This window comes from Chamaea fasciata, unplaced genomic scaffold (genome assembly GCF_029207755.1).
Source record: "Chamaea fasciata isolate MVZ Bird 193981 ecotype frontalis unplaced genomic scaffold, bChaFas1.0.hap1 SCAF_5, whole genome shotgun sequence".
NCBI lineage: Eukaryota > Metazoa > Chordata > Aves > Passeriformes > Sylviidae > Chamaea > Chamaea fasciata.
The window spans coordinates 9,096,332-9,122,209 of NW_027094090.1; the positions used below are offsets into that span (position 1 = coordinate 9,096,332).

The following is a 25,878-nucleotide window of genomic DNA, read 5'->3' on the forward strand; positions in this document are numbered from 1 at the left end:
TGGATTTAGACTATCTGTACTGGTAGTTTTTCATTCAATTACTTTTCATATAACACTACTGTGTAATTGTATTTGAAAAAAATCCTGTATGATGAAAATACCCAGTTTTGCATAACACATATTTATAATGAATAATATACTTTTATGAGACAAATATATATTTAATATGCCATTTGGAAACTTGATAGAAAGAAAATAATCATTATGCTGTCTGTTGCTGTGGTCCAATAATATCCGAATGAGAAAGTGTACTGCATTTGTGAAAAGGAGAGAGGTTATGTTGGAAAATAATAGTCAAATATTCTTTGCTAGCAAATATTCTTTGCTGTCACATTGTGTCACATAGTCTTCATAGATTGAAATTCTTGCTTGAATTAGGAAAAAAAATGTAATAGTAGAATTATTCAAGGACCAAATTGTAAAAGGAGACATATGATCTAAAAATTATGAAAAATATTATAAAAATTGTGAAGTAAAACAAGAATTGTTTAAATCTTCAGTGAACCCTCCTTAATCAAAGTGAGCATGGGGAACATGGTCTAAAAGCTCCACTTTAAATCTGCTATTGTGTATTGGAGTAGTGAGAGCATTTACAAGAGAACAAATGACTTTTACATCAATAGCATCCTGGTTCAGGACACAAGACTGAAGTGGCAATACCATATCAGCCATTTCATTTTTACTTATGTGGCTGAAATACAGCAGTGAAATCTGATAACCCTTGGAGGATTGTCCTTCTTTAGAGGTGAAATCCAAAAGCACAGGATGAAGAAAGTTAGAATGAGATAAAATGAACTGCTGACAGGATAAAATACTACAAAGAAAAAATTGGTTTGAAATATCTTAATAGATACTTAAATTAAAAATATACCACTAATCAGAAGGTGAGAAACAAAATATATGAGGAACACACACACACACACACAAAAAAAGCTCAAGCTGGCTATCATGGTTAAAGAGCAAAGAAAATAAGTATTAAGAACAAAAAGTCAACATTCAGAAAAGGGAGGCTTTGCAAAACAAAGAAACAGAAAAGGATAAAATGTCAAGTTCGATATAAAACTGCAATGAGAGAAGCTAGAAGAGAATGAAAAACTAAAAAGAAAAATATTTTAGGGAGAAACTTGCTAGAGGCATGAAAACTAATAATGAAAATTTTCAAACACATCAGAAGAAAGAAACATGCTAGAAAATTTACAAGGCTGATAGATGATACCATGGGAAAAAAAAATTCAAGCAGAATAAGAAAAACAGCTAAACCAAATTAATTTTATGTACTGTTCACTAAACACGGGCTAGAAAGTTTCCTAAACAAAGGTTCACACATATTCCTCAGAGGTTGAGATGAACAACTGCCCCAAATGGAATGAAATGGAATGGAACGGAACGGAATGGAACAGAACAGAACAGAACAGAATAGAACAGAACAGAACAGAACAGAACAGAATAGAATAGAATAGAATAGAATAGAATAGAATAGAATAGAATAGAATAGAATAGAATAGAATAGAATAGAATAGAATATTTCAGTTGGAAGGGGTCTACAACAATCATCTTGTCCAGCCACCTAACGAGTTCAGGAATGACCAAAAGTTAAAATGTGTTACTAAGGGCATTGTCCATTGACTCTTGAACACTGACAAGCTTGGGATATTGACTGCTCATTGACCACTGCTCTAGGAAGCCGTTTTCAGTCTTTGATCACTCACTCTGTAAAGAAATGCTTCCAAATATCAAGTTTGAATTTCTCTTGATGCAGCTTTGAACCATTCCCAGGTATATTATCCCTGCATACCAGGGAGCAGACATCAGTATCTCTCTTACCACTTTTTTTTTTTTTTTTTTTTTGCAATGTTGGAAGAAATGGGTGCAAGGAAGAGCAGCAGTTTTCCAGGATTTGTTGGTATCCCCCCAAAAATCCTTAAGAGACATGAAAATGAAACTGATGAACTGCCATTTGTTGTGTATTTTCCAAAAGCAAGGTGGTACCCAATGGCAATGAGACAAACTTGATTTACCAGAAGGGGTGTAGAATTCTGCATAGTCTTTGTGAAAACAATTTTTGTTTAGTGAGCAGTATAACAAGATGTGCCAAACATTATTATCTGTCATTTAGGGGGGAAAAAATGGTAAGAATCTGATTTAATCTCTACACTTCACAATTTGAGTTTTCAGAATTGTCACTTCTTAAGTTTAACACTGTCGTAAACAGAATGTTGAACCAAGATTTGTCAGAAGTAACAATGGCCGTGCAAGCTGAAAGCATCTGTCTACCAATCACATAATTGATAAGCTCACTTGCATCAGGTATTGGTAAAAAAGGAAAGACAGGTACAAAAAAACCCATTTTGCTTTCTCATCCTCTGTAAGTTAAAAAAAGAATTTAATGCTCTGAAAAACTGAAACTTATCCCTTTTTCTAAACTCTGAAGTTGCCAGAAGACCAAATTTCATGTACTAAACAAAGAAGAATCTTTTGTCTTTCAGTACAGTACTCCAAGCAAAGAGATGTTGGGAAGATGAAGTAAAAAAAAAAAAAAAAAAAAAAAAAGAAGCCTGCAGTCTTACATTTTTTTAATGTAAATTGAGAGCTTTAAAACAAAGTATTTGCCCTAGTATAAAAGACCGTGCTCTTGAGCTATTAGCACTGAAGCAGCCAGAACCATGAAAGAGGAAAGGCAGGGGCTTATATTCTCCTGTGAGTTTGGCTTGGATAGAGTTTATTTTCTGCCTGCTAACTGGTACAGTGCTGTGTTTTGGATTCAGACTGAGAATATTGTTGCTAAATGATGTTGCTAACAGTGATGTTTTAGTTGTTGCTCAGAAGGATTTACTCTAAAGCCAGGACTTTTCAGTTTCCCAGGCTCTGCCAGTGAGCAGGGCCTGAACCTGAGGGGTAAGCATGGCCAGGACAGCTTCCCTGAGCTGACCAAAGGGATGTTCCACGCCATGGAGTGTCATGTCCAGTACAGAAACTGGGGGAGTTGGTCAGGAGCTGCTTGGGGACAGGATGGGCATTGGTCAGTGCACGGTGAGCAATTGCATTGTGCAGTACTTGTTTTGATTAGGCTTTATTCCTTTCTCCCATTATTAGTATTGCAACATAGACATTATTTGTAAATAGCCATTTGAGGAAGATTTTTCAAGGAAAATATTATATCTACAGAGGAAAATATTATATCTATTATATGTGAAAATACTATATCTATTATACGTAGAAATATATAAATATATGTATAAATATAGTTTTATATACAGTTAAGTAAAATATTTTAATATACATATGTTTGTAGAGAGGGGTCCTAATAAATTTCTACAGTGTGTCTGAAAAAAAGACATTTATTCTTGTGGCTAACTCCAAAATATATATTGCCCTTATCTACCATTAGACAAAAAAGCAAACCAATGAACAGAACTGTCAGTAGTTTTAATGAATCTGTGGAAAACATACATTAGGTTGAATCTTCTGTGTGGAGGAGACTGTGATTAATAGTGATTTGATTTTCTTTTTAATTAAAAAAACCCCAACACGCCGTACAATGAAATTTATAAATTGTAAATATTGTGTTAATCTATACTCCATTCCATTTTTTTTCAAAATATCTTGGAAGCTACTGAAGTAAGCTCCATCATGATCAATGTCCTGGCAGTCTTTTAGAAATTTATTTTAGATCTGCTGTTGAACACCAAAAGCTAGCAAGAACCTTAGAAGCTTGGTAATGAACTAGTGAAAAGCAGCAGAGTAGTGTTGCTGCCTTTGCTCAGAATTAAAGTGGAAGGATAAAAAGGAAGGATATCTATTCCAAACCTGGCTGGGGGCTCCAGGTGTGCAGTGATCCGCAGTGTGCAGCTGCTGACGCACAGCCATGTAGAGTCATTATTCATAAGTGGGAATGCTGAGATCCATTTGCAAGGATGTCACTTGAAATGAAGACCACAGATGCCCTGAATGAAGAAAAACTCCTCCACTCCGTGTGTGAGTCCATGTGGATGAGGAACTGTGGCTTGCATGTTCTGCAGAACATCTGACCACTCTTTCATCATCTCTCAAAAAGTCTGTGGATCATAAAAAGATGCTGCCTTTACCATGCCTCTTCTTCCTTGGCCTCTTTACCATTCAAAGGGATGAGTATCTGAATCTCAGGCCTGGAAGTTGTCCAAATTCAAGTATCCAAATGAAGGTACACTTGTGGTAAGGCAAAAAGTTAAATCCATCTGTAACACAGAGAAAAAAAATAAAATTGAAAGAAAATGTAGCCTATCTGAGGCATAGAAGTACAAATTTTTGGTGTATAATGCTCTGTTCAGGGCTCTTGTCCTAGCAGATCTTTGGGTCAGAGAAAATAATTCCTTTTGAAATCCTTCAGTAATGGTCCAATAAAGCATAAATAGTCATTGCCATCTCTCTCAGCAATTAGAAGGGAATCCATCTTATCCCGAGTTCCTGAAAACGCCAAGCTCCTTGTCAGATGGACAGAATCTATTCCCTCCATACAAACTGCAGGGAGGCATACTTAATCCTGGAATTGGAAATCACTGCACCACTGATCATAGTGGCAAACTAATTTCTCAGTTCACTTATTTCTATGCCTGGATGAGCTTAACTGGGCCGGACGATTTTTGCCAAACAAGTATTTGAAGCTTCCCAATCCAGGTCAAGGTAGACAAAAAAAAAAAAAAAAAAAAAAAAAGTTAAGAAGCTAAGAAGCTGTTCTGACATTCCTCATTATACTAATGACTACATTGGTCCCTTTTGCTATGAGATAATCATTTCCCTGGGTGAGTGATGGAGAAGAAAAGCAGTCTGACATCTAGTAAAATAGGGGAAGCTATTCTGTGCTTTACAGATGCCTTATCTGACCCTTGAACAAGGTGTACTTGCCAGCTCATCAACTCCCCAGTGTTTGGGACATTTTCTTATAATCATAAAAATGGAATTGATGGGGATTTCTTGACTAGTGTAACAATCCATTTAGCTTTGGGGGCAAGTCTTTGTGGAATGAATCATTTAGCATCGATTATACACTCAGATATCAGACTACTAAAGATATGAAAAATTTTGTTCTTGAACATATGTTTAAATAATACAATGATAGTACTGCAGTGAGGCATAACCAGTACAAGAAAAATACTGAATAACTTATTGTTCATTTGGTGCCTTGAATAAGGGAAGAATCCTACTGGAAGAACTAATTTGATTTCTTTTTTTTTCATATTGTAAAGTGTTTATACATGAAAGCATCAAATTAAAGCTACAAATATAACTAATTCAGATGTTTCTTTTCTTTGGAATTACTTGCTGGATTTTACTTTTTTGATTAATATTTTAATTTGTTTGTGTACAGTACATGATCTAGTGCAACTGCCTATCTCTGCTGAGGTGTCTTTCAGAATAGATTTTAAACTACTAATTTCTCAGATTTATGTGAATGCATTTTTTTTCCACTGTGAGTTGCATTCAATTGCTAATAATAATAGTAGAGAAATAATAAAAGCAAAAATATAATATAAATGTTAACACAAAAGCTATGAGAATAATTCAAAGAGTCTGTGGAGAATCTAGATGAATCTAAAATTACCATCTGACAGCCAGAGATTTATTTTCCATAATTTTCTTCCATAGTCAGAGGAGAGGACGTCCTCTCTTTGATCTTGGCAAACAGATTCTCATCCTCAGAATCAAGTTCAGGATGGGACAAATAGTTATAACAAAATCAATTATACAAGTCCTGACTTCAATATATAAATGCTAAATTTTACATCAAAATAGCACAAATGTATATATAAAATATATGAGTGCTTGTTATTGAGGAAAATTTAATATTTGCATATGTGCACTGATCATCTTAATCTTCCGTCTGATTTTTTTTGTGGGGAGAAATGTTATATGAGATTTAGAAGAGAAATTCAGTATTCACCTTCTCAGTCGGTGTTGATTTGGAAAAGCCTCAAAGTATTCATTTTATCATTTCATTGCAAGACTTCTGATGTCATTAATACTTTAAAGATACAGAGGAAAAGTCAAAGTCTAACTGAAAAAAAGATTTAATGAAAAGCTTAAATATCTATATAACATTTTTAGCTGTTCCTGATAATTTGGAGATGTATTCCAGAAAGCATCACTTTATCTCAAACGTACTCCATGACCTCTGAGCATTAGCTAAGAAGTCAGAATGGAACAGTATTTAAAATTTTTATGCAGTTATTTGCCACCTAAATTAAATAGTATTGAACTGTGGGATCTCAGTCCTTATTTCAGGTCCCTGTTATCTCCAATAAAGATGGTTCAGGATTTAATTTTAAAAGATTTTCCTTTTTCTTTTTTTTTCCTTTTTGTTATTTTTTTCCTTGCAGCTTTGAGCAGCATGTGGAAAGGAACAGGCTGACAGGCAGCAGCAAGGGTTGGGGATGTGCTGCCTTTGCCTGCAGGGCAGTGGCCTCACCGAACAAGACCAGTCCCACTGAACCTCAGTGGGATGAGTGACGCAGCCTGGGCATGGCAGCTGTGCTCTGCCCAGACTCCAGGTGACCAGAGAAGTCCATGGCAACAAAGCAAGTCCAAGATTTGTCTGGGAAGTCAGTTCTGAGCACCAGGGTCAAGCTCAGCAAATCCAAGGCATGTTTGAAGTGTAACTCACGCAAGGACCAGGACAGGTTCTGAACTTATACGCAGTTCCTAAAGAAAGGGCCAATAGACCTAGTTTTCAAACAAGCCAGCAAGTTTACACGGCTGCTCCACACCAGAGCTGACCTCCAACATCACTGGCCAAACTTCTGGAGAGGCAGTGTCTGCACTCAGGTCCCTGACACAGACCTTGTTATACAGCTCACTGGCTTTAATGTGACAGTGTGTCACAATCTGTTATGTCCACCACAGCCACACGCCACATTAAAAGCCCCGTCAAGTAGCTGTGCATACCATGTGAGCACAGAACAGCCCTGCAGCTGGGCATGATGAAAATCTGATTTTTAATTCTTTTTTTGTCCCCTGGCTGTAACCGTTTTTCTCACTCCAGCTGTGTTCGGGTGGTGAGTCATCCTCAGTGCTAAAGGTGTAAGAAGCACTCACAGAAACATAAGGAACAGACATTACACAGCTGAATTGTCAAAACTTCCGTGAGTGTCTTGAATTTTCGTAAAGCAAGAATCACAAGTCTCATATTTAATGCATGAAGGGAAATAACTTAAAATTCCTTCTGTGCAAAAGCCTTAGAATAAAAGTGTCACGTACTGAAGAATCGTGCTCTACAGTGAGGACCTATAAAAAAAGTTCCTTCATTCATACAACAAGTGGAGTTGGTACGACTTTGAGGTAGGACTAAGAGGGAAATACAGATCCTCTCTGTGTTGGCAAAGAGCCCTTGGAGAGCTGAAATCTGTATCTGCTGCATTTGGCAGTGGGCAGCAGTATCCTGACTGCACACACTTCAGAGACTCACTGACAGTGAACAGATCTAGACTAAGTCATTTTGATACCTCTGAAATAAGAAGATAATAAAAATCATATTTTGGAAAAGAGAAAACATAAGCCACCACACCCTTCTTGATAGTTATTATTTGATATGTGTGACTACCTTCTCTTGTTCTATGGTATCTGAAAAGTTTAAGGGCAGTATTTGTTAGAATAGTTATGTGTTATCATGACACAAATGGGGATTACACCAAAACAGATGTCCAAAATGCCTAGCACAGTCTGATATTGCTGGAATATTTATGGGAAATTTTTTTGTTTCACCACTGTAGAGGCCCATATGTAATGTTAAGTTTAACAGAAAAAACATAAACACTCCTTTGCCTAAGTTTTAAAAGATCCAAGCAGTTAAACAATACTGTTTCCTTCTCAAAAGAGGCCCTTCTCAATCCAGTCTTGAAAATCAAGGAGTGAAAATTTCTGTTGGAGGAAACCACTTCTATTACTGGAACATCCATATTTACAGCCCAATATTTTGAGCAGCAGTGACAACTCTAAGAGGTAGTCTTAAAAATCTGAAAGGCTATGACTTTTCTTGCTTTATCAATAGCCATGGAAGATGCTAAAATAGTCAAAAAGTTGCTACATAGTAGCTTGAAACCTGTGATGCAAAATTTGTCATAGGTGATGGCCCTATAGCAAGTGCTTGGTCATTGTCCTAGGGTGAGTTTATGATGCTTGTATCCCCAGCCGTCTGTTCCCTTGGTGCTGTATGTTGAGTTCTGTGCCTTTAGGACTGCTTCTGAGATCACTGCAAGGAAAGAAGCAGCACACAGTTTGTTTTGAAAAACAGCCTTCCCTCCTCTGCAGTTTTCTCTTTTTTGGCTTGGGATGGTGTTGCTCATTGGAGGCACAGACAGTGGCCAGAAAGAGATCTTTTTTGCTTTTACTTCTTTTTAGCTAGCTGAGGGAAAGAAGCTTCCTGGACTGTTTTTTTTTGTTTTTGTTTTTTTTTTTTTTTTTTTTTTTTTTTTTTTTTGTTTTTGTTTTTTTGTTTTTTGTTTTTTTTTTTTTTCCTTTTTCTTGGCACTGTTTAAATCTGCTCCAGACTGAAAAACCCAGGAGAGCACTGAGGACTGGCACCTGCGGCCCACTGGGACCTGGAGCTCCTGAGGGACTGGGACTGGTGGGAGACTGAGTGAGCCAAGCTGTTCCCATGGCAAGGACTTCCTCAGGAATTTTGTTTGTTAAATAAATAGTTCTTTCCACTTTTCTCCAAGAAGGTTCTTTAAAAAGACAGTCTGGGATGAGGGGCTGATTGGGTGTGCGTTGCAGAGAAATACCATTCAAAAGTTTTCTCCCAAGTTTGCCATAAATAAGGACACCTTACTATAGGGAATTGAATTGAACTACCCTACTGGAGTTGCTTGTCTGCTTTTCAGTAAGATTTGGATAGCTCTGTTTGAAAAATTAATAAAAGGAGACAAGTTTCTCAAACTGCCTGAAATGTGTTGTTCTTTGTATTTAACCCTCTGTATCTTAGGGAATGGCCTTCCTATAGCTCTTCCTGTAGTAATAAGGATAAATACTACTAATAAAAAATGTCCCCCTCCAGGATTTCCTAAAAGCCTGCACTGAGAACATCCATGGGTCATGCCACCCAACTTAAGAGTGTACAAGTGGGAGGCAGCTTGTGCCTGCTTTGTAAAGGGAAGCTCTGGGGTTGCCCGGTTCCCCAGTGACGGGTGTGCACTTGGTGCCCGTTGGGTCCCGGGGTGCCCAGGGCCATGATGAGCTCCCCGAGCTGGGCTGGGGATGGCGGGTGGGGCCGGCCTGTGATGCGCTCTGGGTTCTGTGACATCATGGGGGCCGTGTCACAATGGGGGCAGCTCTAAAAGGCCCCGGCGGGTGCCGCTGCCCCAGTCGAGCTTGGGCAAGCGGTGAGTGCACACGCAGTGAGGGGACAGGGCTGCAGGAGGGCTGGGGCAGGAGCGCCGGCACCCGGGGCCTGTGTTCCGCCCCCGCATCCAGGGCCCAGCCCCTGGGAGCGCCTTGCTCAGGCCCAGGTGCTTGTGGGGGCAGCGGTGCAGGCCTTGCCGCCTGCCAGCTGCCGGGGCCCTGTCCTTCCTGCCCCCCACGGTCTGTCTCCATTCCGGCCCCACTGAAGCCCTTCTGTGTGTCCTCCTGCAGACCATGGCTTTCTTGTCCTTGGTCTTTGTGCTCATGCAAAGCCTGATCCAGTACCCGTGGCCAGCTGGCGACGGGCTGGATGAGGCCACGTACTGGCGCATGCAGGAGCGTCAGGAGCTGTTGAAGCGTCGGATGGCTCGGCTGCTGCAGGAGCTGGAGCAGGGGCCCCCGGGGCAGCACGACCAGGCCTGGGGAGCCTGGCCCTTTGGTGCTCTGCAGCACTGGCCATTCTGGCTGCTTGCTGGAGTCCTGCTCCTCTGGGGACTGTGGTTAACCACAAGAGGAGGAGCCGTAAAGCCAGCAACAGCAGCAAGGACCACAGCTCCTGCGAAACCTTGGGAGATTAGAGAGGAAAAGAAGAGGAAGAAGAGAGTGTGGAGACGAAGGTGGCAAAAACATTGATATGACTGTGGAGGTAGAGGACAGCAGCAGGGGAAATGGCAGACAAGGCAGTCCTGTGGCTGCAAATGAGGAAGACAGCTACGATGCCATTGAAGGTGACGATGACGGGAATGTGCAGGAAAGCAGTGTTGCCAGTCAACAGAGATGCAGCAATTGGACTGGGCAGGAAGAGAGCAGTGTTTGTGGGAATAAAGTAGGCCCTAGTGGTTTGTCTGTAAGTGAGGAAGGAAAGAAGGAAAGAAGATGACAACGATAGAAAGAAGGATGAAGAACAGGATGGTGTAAATGTGAAGGAGAAGAAGACGAAGGCTAGAAAAGAAGACAAACCAGGTAACGTGGCTGCCAGTGAAAAAGAAGGCAGTGATGGTGGCAAGGAAGAAAGGGGCAGTGGTGGAATGGAAGACAGAGACAGGCCAGATGTTGGAAATAGACCAGGCATCCTTTTAGTGGACTGTGTCCGGTGGCCTGTGGAGGAGCTGGAGAGGGGTTGCTCAGTGACAGCTGAGCTGATGGAGAGCTTGAGGCGCGTCTTTGTGGAGAGCGTCAGCAACAGCTTCTACCCGGTGCCTCAAGAAGCCATCGGGGTGGGCAGCGCCTTTGAGGGTTGGAGTCCCCGTGAGTGGGATGGGGTGTACCGTGTGCTGGTGCCGCTGAGTCCCCCACCAGGGCACGCCTTCTGCCTGGAGCTGAACAGTGCAGGGCAGATGGCAGCCAGGAGCTTCAGGGTCCATGTGGAGCGGGTGTGCACGTGCCAGAGGGAGCAGCTGGGCCAGGAGCTGCTGTGCTTCCTGCACCACTCGCAGAAGGAGCTGCGGCGGAAGCATCAGCGCAGCCTCCTAAGGACACTCTGCACTGGCTCCTACCTGGATGTGGAGAAAACCTCCCACTGGTTCTCCCAGCTGGTGAGATCCTTGTGGCTGCATGTGCCTCAGTCATCCTCATGGCACTTGGTGTTTCAGCCCTGCGGCCGCTCCTGCCAATTCCAGCTGAGTGATGGCAAGGAGAGCCTGAGGGTGGAGATGCTCTTTGGGGTGCGCCAAGGGTACTCGGACACCTTTGTGGTCAGCCAGCCCTCAGAGGCCCAGAGAGGCGGCTTCAGCATTCTTGGGAGCAGCCAGCCTGCCAAGGCCAACGTCATGGCAAGCACAGCGTGGCCTGAGACATACACTGTGGCCGAGGTAAAATTCTTCTGGCACATCTCCAGGCAGGTGCCCTGTGAGAGCTTGCACCTGAAATGCCTGCAGGTCTTCACCTGCATCCTGAGGGGCACAGGTTTTTCCAGCTCTGTCTGGAAGACCGTGGTCAAGCACGTGCTGACCACTGTACCGCTGTCCCAGTGGCACAGGAAGGAATTTGCACGGTGGCTGTGGGACATCATGGCATACCTGGGCCACTGCCTGCAGCTGAAACGCCTGGAGCACTTTGTGCTAGGCAACGAGAGGCTTCCTGCAGAGATCAGCTTGCCACCGGCAATGAGAAAGGTTGAGCCCCTCAACCTCTTTGAGCACCTGGCCCGAGATGCAGCTGCCCACAGAGAGGCCATGCAGGCTTATGGTCAGCTGCAGTTTCGCCTCTGGGAGCTGCTCTCCAGCCACTGAGAGGAGTTCCCTTCACAGAGCTGGGCTGGGGGCGCTCACAGCCTATGGCAGCCACGTGAACATTGCATCATAGTTGCCTTTGTCACTGGCAATCCTGAAGCTGTTTTCCTGCTTCTGTACAAGGAAGGAAGGAAGGAAGGAAGGAAGGAAGGAAGGAAGGAAGGAAGGAAGGAAGGAAGGAAGGAAGGAAGGAAGGAAGGAAGGAAGGAAGGAAGGAAGGAAGGAAGGAAGGAAGGAAGGAAGGAAGGAAGGAAGGAAGGAAGGAAGGAAGGAAGGAAAGATGGATGTTGCAGCGCATGGATTCATGGATTCCTTGTGCAGATACATCTGAGAGCTGCCTTGCCCTTCACCTCCCAGTTACAGAAATGCTGTTGCCTAAGTCTGTGAGACAGAAATTGGCTCCACCTGCACATACTCACAGAAGACAGTGAAGCTGGTCGAGGTTGCATGGAACACTTGGAAGACAGAGAGCTAGCTGCCTGTTAGGGATTTAATGTAGTTATTAAGTTAGGTGTAGCTTTAATAGTTTTGTAAGGATGTAGTTGCTAGTAGATATGGTTTACTATAGGAGAAGAGGTAGTTGACATTTTCCTAATGAGACTAGTTTCTTAGCATTTCTTCCAGAGGCCCTTTAACGTTTTTAGTGTATTACAGTTTTGCAAAGTTTCATTTATGTCCTAGGGTGACTTTATGATTTTTGTACCCCCAGTCGTCTGTTCTCTTTGTGCTGTATATTGATTTTTGTGCCTTTGAGACTGGTTCTGAGAGCATCACAGGGAAAGAAGAAGTGTGCAGTTTGTTTTTGGAAAACAGCCTTCACTGGTCTGTGGGGTTTTTTTTGCCTCGGGACAGTGTTGCTTGTCAGAGGCATGGACAGCGGCCAGGAAGAGAACTTTTTTGCTTTTACTTCCTTTTTAACTTGCTGAGGGAAAGAAGCTTCCTGGACTGTTTTTTTTTTTTTTCCTTTTGCTTGGGACTGTTTAAGTCTGCTCCAGACTTAAACCAGGAGAGCACTGAGGGCTGGCCCCTGCGGCCCACTGGGGCCTGGAGCTCCTGAGGAACTGGGACTGGTGGGAAACTGAGTGAGCTGAGTTGCAGCCATGGCAAGGGCTTCTTCAGTTTTGCCATCTCTTCAGTGAGGCAAGAAGTTTTATTGTCTCATATTATTCATTCTCTATTCCCCGGGCATTGTGTTTGTTAAATAAATAATTTTCTCCACTTTTCTCCAAGGAAGTTCTTTTCCCCGACAGGCTGAGGGGAGGAGCTGTTTTGGTTTGCTCACAAGGGGAACCCCATTCAGAGGTTTCCTCCCAAATTTGCCCTAAACCCCAACAGTCATTCAGATTGATTTTGTTGAAAACTTTTATCCTCCTCTGATTACTTTCTTCCATCATGAAAATCTAATAAACTTTTCAAAAAGTACTTCTTGTCATACACTCTGATGCTGCTGACACTGGAGCATTTTAAAGATTTTCAAATAGTTTCCATTTTATTATGACAGATTATTTTTTGTTTGGGTTTTTGGGACAGTGAGATGCATGTAAGTGTGAATTGCTGTATTTTTGGTTATAGGACAGGAGGACATTTTTAATGCATGATATATTCCAGTCTACTTATTCTTTCATACATCTAGTTTGTGAATTCTTCCGATACTGGGAAAATATGAAAATTATTCAGTTCTCCAGTAGCCTGCTGGTAGGGGTGCTAAATGTAGTCCTTCATTTTGGGATCAGGGAGTAAGACAAAGAGAAATAATTTTTCTTCTGCATATCTGGATTATTTGTGCTTTCAGTTTCTTAGATGTGAAGTCAAGTATAGCATCAACATAATCAAAACTTCTTGGATATATTCCGGGAGCTGGTCTGGTCTGAGGACACACACAGAGCAGAAATTACCATTTCTTTATATGGGTTTAGAGGAGTATAGAGGAACTGCTGGTTTTCAGCTCAGTAACAACTGCTGAACACTTCTTTCAGACTAGCACTGCAGACATCATCCTCTGCAGCAGCAGAGTGCTCCAGTTTCAGGAGGGAAAGCCACAGCATCCTAACATTGCAAATTGGAGTGTGGGGCAAGGAGCTATAAGCCATGCCTTCTTTCTGTGCTATTAAGCTGCATTAATCATCATGTCATCTGAGTGCTTGCTTTCTTTTGCAGATTTTGTAAGCTACCCAGGTTATTTTACTCCTCTGATTTAATATTGATTTCCTCCATTCTGTTCTCTGTACTAGCCAGTTAATCATTAACTCTCTGTTAGGAGTATGAGCAATTATAAATACAATAAAAATAATGAGAATTCTATCATTAAACTACTGTGAAAAATAAATAGATGGTAGTTTTAACTGTCTTCAGAAAACAAGGCACTGTGAAATCCAGGGCAAAAGAGTAGTAGTGTTAAAAAGTGTGAATCCTTCCAAAAAATTTTTGAAAGCACAGTAATAAGAAAAAAATCACTTTTCTATACTAAAAAGAGCAAAATTTAAAATTAAAGTTATATGGCAGTTTATAGAAAGCCTCTGCCTATTGCACTGGGTCACACAGACTCTAGATCAAATAACACCACACTTCCATTCTTCTGCATGAAGGTATGCTACAGTGTATCCTAATTCCCTGGTTTGAAAGAGCCTTCAGGCATGTCAGGTAACTTCTGCTTCTATACCTTTTCATTCCTGCTCTGCACTCAAGCTGCATAGCTGGAAACCTGCAACCACAGACTGCAGACTGGAGCTACAAAGCCATGTTACTGTGAAGACCTAGATTTACATACTGGGTAACAAAAATATCAGCAAGCCCCTTTGTAGATATAGCTCTGCTGCTATTTCAGTGATGGCAAAAGATAAAACAATTCTAATTGTTTATCCTAGCTGTGATTTTGCTGACAGCCAATCAAAGGAAATCTCAGTGGTTGAAGTTGTTGCCCATTATCAGCTGAAATTCCAGGTCTGACTCAGTCCTTGCTCCTGATTCCTTCTACTTGTGGGGCAAAATAGGCTGTTTTGTGCAGCTGTCAGAGAGCCTAAACACATCCTGTTTCATAAATGAGAGAGTGAAAAGCATGTCAAAAAGGCCAGAAAGGTAGCACAGCTGTGAAGAGATAAGTTGTTAAGCTGCTTTAAGTCACACTCAGTCACACAACCATAGCCTAAGAGCAAATGGTCGGTGTGTCACCTCTTCACGACGCTGCCACTGTTGGCTTTAAGAGCAGTATGAAGTGTAATGTTTGATTTCTTGTTGCTCATTCTGCTCAGCACATTGTCATGGGACATTTCAAGCTATTTTTGGCCTCCTTCTACCCATCACATTTTCAAGACAATGGGAAGACAATGTGCTGTATCTCATTCCCTATGTTATAATGAATTAATATTGTGCCATCCTCTGTTCTCATTAATAACCTTCTTAGAGAAACAGTATAATAGGAAAATACACCAGTCAGTTAAAGCCTTCAGTGACAACTCAGCTTTGTGATAAAACATGCTGCAGTACAAGAAGAAATTTGTATATGTTCATTGTGAGGAAATGGAAGATGGATAGAAGAGAATGGAGAATAAATTAACCCTTTCTGATAACTGAAGCTCATAAACCTCTGCAAGCTTCTCTGCCTCTGTTAGTCATAAGACGTGACAGTAGAGGACACAATCTCTATTGCTCCCCAGGGGATATTTTTCCCCTTTGGAGCAAAACAACCCATTAGGTAAACAGAGCTTTGTTGCCCATAGCAACAGAAAATTGCATTCCAGCTGGATAACAATGTATTTTAGCTCTGCTTATTTCTTTCAAAATTAAAAGTAAAGATTAGCAGGAAAACAGAAGTACAATTAAAGTTAGGCCTTGGTTAATAAAGACTGGAAAATTAAAAAGAAGGAAGAACAAGATTCATCAATCCAATGAAAAACATGGTAAAATTGTGCTGTATTTTCCTGCCGCTTACTTTATTTACAGCAGTTATAGTCTGGCATTCAGTTATTTCCACACTGCCAAACAGCTCGACACAAAGAAGCTGACTTTGTTCATGTTATAGATTTACAGCATGTCCTGATTTGTAAGGGGCCCATAAGGATCATTAAGTCCAGCTTCTGGGCCTGCACAGGAGGGCCCCAATATTCACACCATGTGCCTGAGAGCATTGTCCAAACACTTCTTCAACACTGCCAGGCTTGGTGCTGTAAACACTTCTCCGAGAAGTCTTTTCTGGTGCCCAACCACATCCTGAGTGAAGAATCTTTTCCTAAAATCCAACCTAAACCTACCCTGACACAACTTCAGGCCATTCTCCTGAGTCCTATCACTGGACACTAGAGAACTGAGGTCAGTGCCAGCCGCTCTGCTTCACCTCCCAGGAAGCTGCAGACTGTAATGTGTTCTCCTTCAGTCTCCTCTTCTGCAGGCTGAACAAACCAAGTCACCTCAGCCTGTGGGTTTGTTTTTACACCTTTCACCGTTCTCATGGCCTTCCTTGCACAGGCTCTAAGAGCTCAGTGTCTTATATTGTGGTGCCTAAAACTGCCCCCAGGACTTAAGGTGAGGCTGCCCCAGTGCAGACCAGGGTGGGACAATCCCATCCCTTGCCTGGCTGGCCATGCTCTGTTTGGTGGCCCCAGGGCTGGCCCTCCTGACTGCCCAGGCACTGCTAACTCATGTTCAACTTGCCACCAACCAGGACCCCCAGGGCCCTTTCCATTGCTCTGCTTTCCTTGACTTGCTTGGACTGCAAGGATATAAAAGCCCTGGAGTTCCTTTGTTTGGGGTCCCTTCTTGGAGGCACCAGCTTGGGTTGTTTGTGTGTTACAGCACTGTTAATAAACTTCTTTATTGAGCAAATCATCTGAGACTCTGTTCTGGGAACCATGGGGTTGAACCAGTAAGGAAATTTTTCTGACTACGTGAGTGGGTTGTGTGGGGAGCCAAGCAGGGACCAGTTGAGTCACTGTAGCCACCGCTGTGAAGCAACTTCAGTCTCTGTCCTTATGAGTGTGACTCCCAGAGGGTCTCATGAAACTGGGAAGTTTCCTTAACGAAACCTCTTGCATTAGAAAGTTTAGTATTTGAAATCCATCTTCCAAGTTGGTTGGTTGCACACATCTTGCTTTTTAGGAAGGGTGGATATAGGATTTGGGTGCCCTGCAGATTTAATGAGGTGCAAGAATAAAAAGGGATGAGACTGTAAGTATTCTAGCTGTGCTTTTACTTCCTTTAGAAAAGGCTTTGGAAAGCTTTCCTTTTATCCTTATATCTTAATGGCTCCTTTCTTTTCTTACAGTCCTTGGCTTTTAATTTTTTTTTTCAAGGAAAGCAATTGGTTAAAATATGACTACAAAGAAAACACTACATTGAAGCAGAATAATGGTAGATTTTATCTAAAGTAGTGAATTGGGGATACTTTGTAATCATCTAGTTTTACTTCAATTTTCATTACAACTGAGTTACAAGGGTGGGGAATAAGCTTTGTAATTTTTTATAAAAGCTACAGACCTGGCTACATGGATGGTAGGTAGCAACACAAATTGAGATGTATTACTGTCGCTATGGGGAGAGAGTCTCCAATAATTCATAAGTCATGAGGGAATTAGAGTCCATTTCTCATACTCAGTTAGCAGTAAGAACAGTCTTGAGAACCTTTTTGGTCTGTTTCTAAAAATAAATGAAAATAAATTCCAGCGAACTACTTATAGAATACCTCTTGATTTGTTTGGTTTGTGAGAAAATCAGAGACCCTCTTACAAGTGTTCCAATGAGCACCATCTGCCATTTTAAAATATGTGATCATGAAATCAAGTTGTTTTAAACTGGAACTTTTTAACATATTTTGAAAATTAAGATTGTGATCATAAAACTGAAACAATGTGAAAATGTGGGATTCAAAGGCATTTTTCAGAAAGCATGAAGAAAACGTAGGTAACAAATATTTAAATGTTTCTGTATTTCAAACAATTATTTTAAGGAAAAATCCACGATTTCTCAGTACTTTATAATATTCAAATGCCTGATTTAATTTTCCTTGATCTCATATTATAATGTAACTTTAAGAAGCACATTTCTAAAATAAATGTTAGTGCCTATGAATTAAAAACGTGCTTTCCGTGAATATTCTGGAATAATAGCTAAAAACTTGATGTTTCATTTCACTATTTGTCAATGTGGAACCATGTCAATGTGCTTGGTTCAGGAGAAATTGAGTGTGAAATTACCTAGGAACTGATGAGACTCTTTTTGGCTAAGAAATGCAAAAATCCCACTTAGGGGAAAAATAAAACCCCCTGAACCTACTGTTTCTTCTAAACTGACTCCAGGGTGACTTTGGTCATGACCCCACTGTTGTAGTGGTTTGACTCTGGCTTGATGCCAAAGTGCCTACCAAAGCCATTCTGTCACTGTCTTCTCTTCCTCAGCAGGACAAAAAATATGACAAAAGGCTTGTGGGTTAAGGTAAGGGGAGGGAAAGATCACCCAGCAGTTATGATCACAGGCAGAACAGACTTGACTTGGGGAGACTAATTGAATTTATTATTTATCACATTGGAACGGGAAAATAAGAAATTAAAAAAACCCAAATAAACAAACCACAATTTAAAAACACCTTTCACCTCCCTGACCCTTCTTCCCAGGCTTAACTTCACTCCCAATTGCTCTGCTTTGTCCTCCTCAGCCATGCAGGGGGAATGGGAGTTGTGGTCAGCTCATGACATGTCATCTCTGCCTCTCCTTCCCCTGCAGGGAAGGTCTGCCCACACCCGTGCCCTGTTCCAGCATGGGGTCCCTCCCACAGGGGACAGTCCTCCACCAACTTCCCCAACATCACTCCTTCCCATGGGCTGCAGTTCTTCACAAAATGCTACAGGCTGAGTTCTCTGTGGGGTCACAAGTCCTGCCAGTAAACCTGTTCCAGTGCGGGCTTCCCTCTTTGCAGGTTCACAGGTCCAGCTGGGAGCCTGAGCCAGCTTGGCTTTTCCACAGGGTCATGGCCTCCTTTGGGCATCCTGCTCCAACACGAGGTTCCCAGTGGCCTGCTACTCCACCACCATATTAGGTGTGGGCTATCCCTTTGGTCAGCCTGGCTTAGCTGTTCTGGCTGTGTCCCCTCACAAGACCTTGTTCACTCCAGGGGCACTGGAGAGGGGGGAATGTTGAGGGATCTGCTGATGCTGTGCCCACCCTGCTCAGAAGTAGCTCAATACTGGTGTGTTACCAACACTTTTGTGGCTACCAATGCAAATCACAGCAGTAGGAGAGATGCTGTGGGGAAAATTAAGTCCATCCCAGCCTGATCCAATACTATCAAATGCTATGATCCAGCTATCAAAAGCATCTGAAAAGCTTTTATATCACATAAATATTAAAGAAAGCTGTTCTGAAATATAAAGGATCTGCAATTCTATGTTTCTGATAACTTCCTGGGGTTTTAATGCCATCTAATTAATGCAGTCTTTTTCATATATTTTCTTTTCTCTGCCAAGTTTTTCCTGACTCATCATCATTTTTTCCTCTCAGTACTCTATTTATAGGTCTTGACAAACCACAGAAACACCTTTTTTATGTATTCAAATGTTTATATTCCTTAAACACCAAATGTTTTGTTATACATAGGATCTGATGTCTTCAAATCTGCTTGTGAGTCCTTTCATATTAAGCATCACCTACAAAATATTTTATAGTCAAACCACTCCTCACATAAAATGCAGGTTAATTGCTCTTCTCTATACACAACAGACTTACCCCAGGGAAGTGAGGGAACAGCTCTTTTGAATTAGTGGCCATTATCTCAGCCACAAGCAATTTGCCTGCCAAGAGTTAGAATCAGGATTGACACACAGAAATTTCTGGTTGCTGGCCTTGCATCTACTTCTGATCCAGACTGGTAAATAAAGTTTAGCTAAACAGAATCTGATAGATTGATTTCGTCCCAACATTATCCATTCCACAATATTCCAAATATTCAGTTATACTTTTATTTCCAAGTTATGCACTGCACTCCAGCTATATTGTTTCATGATTTTCTGAAGAAGAGTATTTCCCTTGGTTGTGACTTTTTTTTTTTGTGAAAGACTGTATTCAAGTAGGATTAGAATTCAGAACATTTCTCTAAATTATTTTCTAGAAGATTTTGTTCACAGGCAAAAACTTTCCTCCATTCAAGTAGTAGTGCCAGATCAAAATCAATACAGATAAACACTCATGATTTCTCTGAACTTGGCAGAGGTAGGAACTGGTTTGGAGTGATTATGTACAAATTATAAACAAAGTTTTTAACCAGGGATCAAAAAATAGCTGCAGTGATTTGAATGTGATTCTTTAAAATCAATAATCCTTCCTCTCCACTAAAGACAAATAGTATGGGTCAGAAAAAAAACAAAACAAAAACAAAAAACAAACAAACAAACAAAAGCCAAAAAAACCCAATTCACAAACCATGTAACAAATGAATTATAGGTGATTTTGCACTCTGAAAAGTAGAAAAATCACATAAAGGTTGAACTGTGTGGGAGCAGCAGAAAGAGATTGTGCAAAAGAACCAGGATCTGCTCGCAAATCATTAAATGGTCACAACTGTATATAACAACCACTTATATTTAGCTTACAGTCTTTCTGAGATGGATTTTTCTCTCTTGGTTCTCTGTAATAACCATAATCTTTTTGCTGCAGTTATCAATGTTATTTTTACCTAAGGAGTTGATAGCTGGTGTGATTAATAAAGACACAACACAGCTAAGAGTCAAGAATGACCAGGCTTGCAAAACAAAGGTGAGGTACAGAACTCGAAGTGATTGATTGTAATGTCTGGGAAATGTAAAGAACCTATCATTTAGTATGCAGAGGCAGTCACATCTGAAATCTGGTAGAAATCAGGCGAGGTGTGAATGTAGACATTAACCTTGGTGGTGGGCTAGAACACTGTATTTCAAACATTATTTTGTGTCAGCTGGATCACTGTGAGCAAACACAAGTTTGCTGGGTGTACTTAGATGCATTTTTACCCAGCTTTGAGGTTTAATTTTTTACAGGGCTACTCCTGGGTTATCTAGATTTTTTGGTATAAAGTACAGACAGTCTTGAATTTTAAAATTAAAACCAGCACCAGACAAATGGACATAGTTTAGCCTTAATCACCATATAATTATAGGATTGACAATAAAATAATGATACAATGACTAAATATCATATTGTGAAAATTTTAACTATTGAGTCCAATAAGCTCTTAGAACCCCGTCACTTGAAATCAAATCTCATGAAGTTGGTTGTTGTTCTTTCAATAATTTCAGTTAACCTTGAAGTATCCCCATGGGTATTACTGTGACAATTTCCTTTTACATTGGCAAAGTTATGGCTGAGACTTCCAAACACAGGTGAGGTATTAAGATCCAGTATATGCTGTTTAGTCTAACTCCATGGTCAGAGGTTTATGGCAGATTTTCCTTCAAGCAGCAATACAAGCAGTTGATGACATGCTCAGATAAACTCATTGCAAGAACACACCACATAATTTTGTAAATTATCTACCTTTCTTCTGATAATAGGTCAGTCCCATGTTTCTTACTGCTAAATAATTTATATTAATTTCACTGCCTGCTTATTTAAAGTTGAAGAAGAAGCCCTTATTTAATCCTTCAGGTTTTGCTCAAAGCTGTTCAGTATTTCTTGATTGGGTAAGAAGCAGAAAAGCAATGCCAAACACACAAGAGCCAAAAAATGAACCACAGAGAAAACATTACCAACAACTGTCCATTTAAAATAGCTGTGTTTCCAGGTTCTCCTGTGAATTATTAATTAACTTTTATTTCTTTCACAAGAGGTAGATGTGAGATTTTCTCTTCCCGTAATGATTTTTAATCTGTCTTTTGTATATTTACACATGAATGTGATTGAGAAGAAACATGCTTTTATGTCTTCAACATATTTAATAAAAGGCATTGTTTAGCCTGAAGACAAGGAGGGCCAGAGGGAACTTCTTGCTCTTTACAACTACCTAACAGGAGGTTGTAGCCATGTGGGGGTCAGCCTTGCTCCAAAGCAATAGAATAAGAAGAAATGGCCTCAAGTTGCATCAGGTTGGGGTTTAGACTGAACATTAAAAAAAATTTCTTCACCAAATATGTTGTCAAGCATTGGTTCAGGCTGCCCAAGGTTACCCTCTGTGGAAGTATTTAAAAGATGTGCAGTAGATGCAGTACTTGGGGGCATGGTTTAGTGGTGGACTTGGCAGTGTTAAGTTAGTAGTTGGACTCAGTGATCTCAGAGTTCCAATCTAAACAATTCTATGACTCAATGCCTGTCAGGCAAGGCATATAAAATCAGTTTGATGTTACAATCCTGTTGTATATAACTACTGATCAGTGGATGCCAAACTCAGGTAGAAGTGTTGGGTTTTGAAACCAGACAAATCTTTGTCTGTCCTAACTCCAGAAGTAAACATTAAGTTTATAATGCATATGGGTAGGCTCAGGACACTTATACTTGTCACCTCATGTTGAAACTGCTGTTCATGTTAATTTGTAACTCTCTGTGGTGCATCTATTGTGTATTGTCCTGTTGTCAGCCCCTGTCTGGCTACACAGGCAGCCTACAGGGTCTGAGCTCTGCAACATCTGGTGTCTAGAAAGAGAGGGAGCCTGACGACCTGAGGAGAGGACAGCCCTGAAATGTCATTGCATACAGGGTTGGGCAAAACTTGTATTCGCACACAGTGCTTTTCTGTTGCCTTATAAATTCAAGGCATTTGTGAGTGATAGTATTAAAAAATTATCTTGAAAAGAAAGGGTAAAGTTTGGGAAAATAAGTGGAAAACCCAAGATATGTTACACAATTATAGCAAAATGCAGAAACAGAATTATTACCAAGCTATGAATTTAGAATCATTGGAGGTGGTCGTCAAGAATATTTTCAGTTATTTCAATGGAGCAAAGCACTCGCCTCCATTGCTAATAAGCTGTTCATATAGTAGTAGGAAGCAATATCTGGGGTGTGAATATCAGTTAAGTAAAGAGATACAATGTAAAGGAAAATTTTCCAAGTTCCCCCATCTCATTAATAATAATTCTAAGCAAGTTCTTTAAATACAGGTTAACTCTTAATAGATCAGCCCTCTCTTACATTGTACCTGGTTGTTTATTTCCTGTCCAGTGTACCTCTGGTAGGTACAACATCCAGGTTACACCTTGTTGCTGTTTTGTTTTGTAAAAAAAAAGCTGTACTGCAAACAACCAAGTCTGTGAAGTTTATGTCCAGCAGTCAAAATAAAATACCTTGGTTGTGAATGTCATTTGTCTAATCCAAGGCAGTCAGAGGAAAATATATGGGCTATTTTAACGTTTTCAAGCTTTATAACTGCAATAACAAACAATTTACTTCACAAAAAAAAGGACACATTCACATGTCCCAATATTTCATTTCCTGTGGCTAAGTATTTCCCAATTTACATACTAATGCAGCTTAGCCAAAAAGGTTTACAAGACCACGTGGGAAAAATTCACTAGATGGATGGTCATTGCAACATTTGAAACACTGAGCTGAATATTTTACTCATTGTTCTAAATTTTAAAATGACAGTGTTAATGTCAAATATAGGACAGAGTTGTGAATGCAGTCCAGAATCCAAGATCACCTTCGTGAGCTCTCAGAAGAACATAATAATGCTTTGACTTATTTTGAGTTTTGGGCCAAATGTATATTGCAAAGTGGTCCTGTTGGCACCCTGGGCTATTATCACACCCAATTATCTGACAACAATGACATTAAAGAAAATTTTAAATGAATATTTTTTTCACTTTGAGATTTTCAGGTTATTCTGGTTAACTTGAACTCAAGACACTCTTTCAAGAAATGTCTGCATTTTCACTCTTGATGTTTGGAAATAAAGAAATATACTGAAAATCCTTCATTTTGTGGGGAATTTATAAACCTGTCCAGTTGATTTTTAAAACACAATATTATTCCCAGTTAGAGTAGCAAAAGCAGGATATACAGAAACTTTTTCTATTTACAGCTTGTTTAATAATTTCTTCTACATTTCCAAACTCTTATATAGCTTAAGAATTGCAGAAATAAGTCTTTCGAAAGGCAGAAAAACAGGCCACAGTGCATGACGTTGACAGGAGCTTCTTGCCCAAGAAGCTAATGCAACCCCTTTAACACAGGCTTGGTACCTACCTGACAGAATAAACAGTTCACTTCAATATGCCAAATTGAAAACTAGTCATCCAAGCCTGACCTTTTCCTGTTTTTGTTAAAGATGTCATGAACATCTATATAACATGTTTCTGGCAAAAATGAAAGACTTCAAAGAATAGCCAGGTCACAGCCTCACTCAGAAACACAGCGCTGTCTGCTGGGGCATATTCTCCAGAAATGCCTAATTCAGAAGGATGGGTTTGCTGGTTTTGCTCTCAGTCCTGCCTTTTTCCATGCTGTGAAGGACAGGTGTGTCCCATGGTTTGCATCAGACTTATTTAGCCTTTCTGTCCATAGAATCCAATCAGATGAGTGACTTTTCTTTGGTCTGGGAAGCTTCCCTTTTCTAGGTATTTCACTTGAAGTTTTCCCTTCAGGAAGATGCCCAGCAGCATTATTTACACAGACACACCTCCAGTTATGCCCAGCACATTTTTCTGCCCCGTAGTGCTGCCCTGATATCACACTATTGTGATTCATTACATACATAGGCAAGTGCTACACTGAAAGTGACTCAGCAGCAATAGGGAGATTATTCCTTTTTCTGCATGTCTACAAGATGGGTGTCTGTGGAATAACAGCAGAGAGAAAGATACATTGTTTGTGTCACTAGGGTGATGGGAGCTGGAACTGAAATTCATAGTAAACTGTTTCTGCACACACGTGCATCCATTTTTTATATTTCAATGAGACAAAACTGCTCTATGTTGAGACTGTCAGTGTGTGTGTCTGTCTCTGAGTGAGTCTGTGTGAGGTGTAAATGCTTTGCCCAGACCACGGGGTTATTTAAAGGGATTTTTGTTTCCATCATGGAAACCACAGACCCTGCAACTGACAAAGTCAGGCCCCGGACCTGATCTTTATGACTATATAATCTTCTCTCCGTGAGACTAGAAAAAATATGACAGGGAGAGCAAGAAAAATGGGCTTCTAATCTGTTAGTCTCCTACCAAATTTCCATGTGGCTTTGGGCATTTCTGTCTTCTTTCATAATTTGTTTCATTAGCTTTTCAGGACAGCACTTTCCCTTTCTATACATGCGATAATCTAAATGGGGTCCTGCCCTCAGCTTCAGCCTTTAAGTTCTGCCATAGAACAATGACCTGTAATAAATATATTTACTGGCCTCTCCATTAAGATGCCTTTTGTGAAATCTATTTGATGGAATTGTTTCACAATTACCTCAGAATGAAACCCCAGGGTTTTTAAAGATGGAAACCAGCTGACATACAAGTGTGTTCATCCAAATTTACTTTAAAAATAAAGGTACTTTGACTGCCTTCACACATTTCTCTATACTATTCTCACTAATTAATGTTTTCAGTGCAGAAAACAGCTACAATTAAAAGTTGTTTTAGTATCTAAAATCAAAACACCAATCTAGGACTGAAATGAGAACTCTGAAAAGAAATAATAAAAAAAACCCAAACAGACTCAGATATAAAATTATCTTATTCGTTTGGCTTTGTGGAGTTTTGTGGAGGAAGGAAAAGCAGGGGTTTTGTTCCTGAAATAAAATAATAATACATGAAACTAGAAAGATAATCACACTCTAATGTTAGGTGTAGTGAAGGCACTGGTACATAATTCATCACTCCACTAATGCATTTTGGCAGAGGATTATTTCACATGCATGGCAGGATGTGTCAGACCCTTTGATTTAGGATCTTCTCTAACAGACTCCATTTTCAAAGAAGTGCAAGAAGGTTCTTCTTCCTCCCCCATAAGCACTATTAAATTCACATTGAGAAATCTGACTTAGATTATACTTACAGTTCCTGACACATAAAAGCAATCTGATACAGAATTCATGCCTGTATGCTCCTGAAGATGGTGAGGTTTGGGATGACAAATATCACCATATCCCAAGTAGTGACTCAGGACTCAACTTCATTAGAGACTTCTGTATCAGGTGATGGACTCGGACAGATGAAAACTTGCATGGAAAACTCTTTGTATAGCATGAAAAAAATAACATAAGATAGCAAAAGCAACTAAATGTTAAGGTCCATTAGTCTGCACCTTCTAATTGATGTAGCCATCTGTGTACTTGAACAGACTTAAATATGTTAATTTGACCTTGTTTTCTCTTACCTGAGATCATCAGCTACTTCATAGT

At 40.4% G+C, this 25,878-nt stretch overlaps 1 protein-coding gene across 1 annotated transcript; it reads left to right on the forward strand.

The window, feature by feature from the left end:
- Positions 1 to 10,003: 10,003 nt before the first annotated feature.
- LOC136290068 (inositol 1,4,5-trisphosphate receptor-interacting protein-like 1) lies at positions 10,004 to 11,600 on the forward strand. Its single transcript, XM_066184509.1, is given in 2 exon segments — positions 10,004 to 10,236; positions 10,238 to 11,600. Coding segments are annotated over 2 exon segments (1,596 nt in total).
- The last annotated feature ends 14,278 nt before the right edge of the window (positions 11,601 to 25,878 follow it).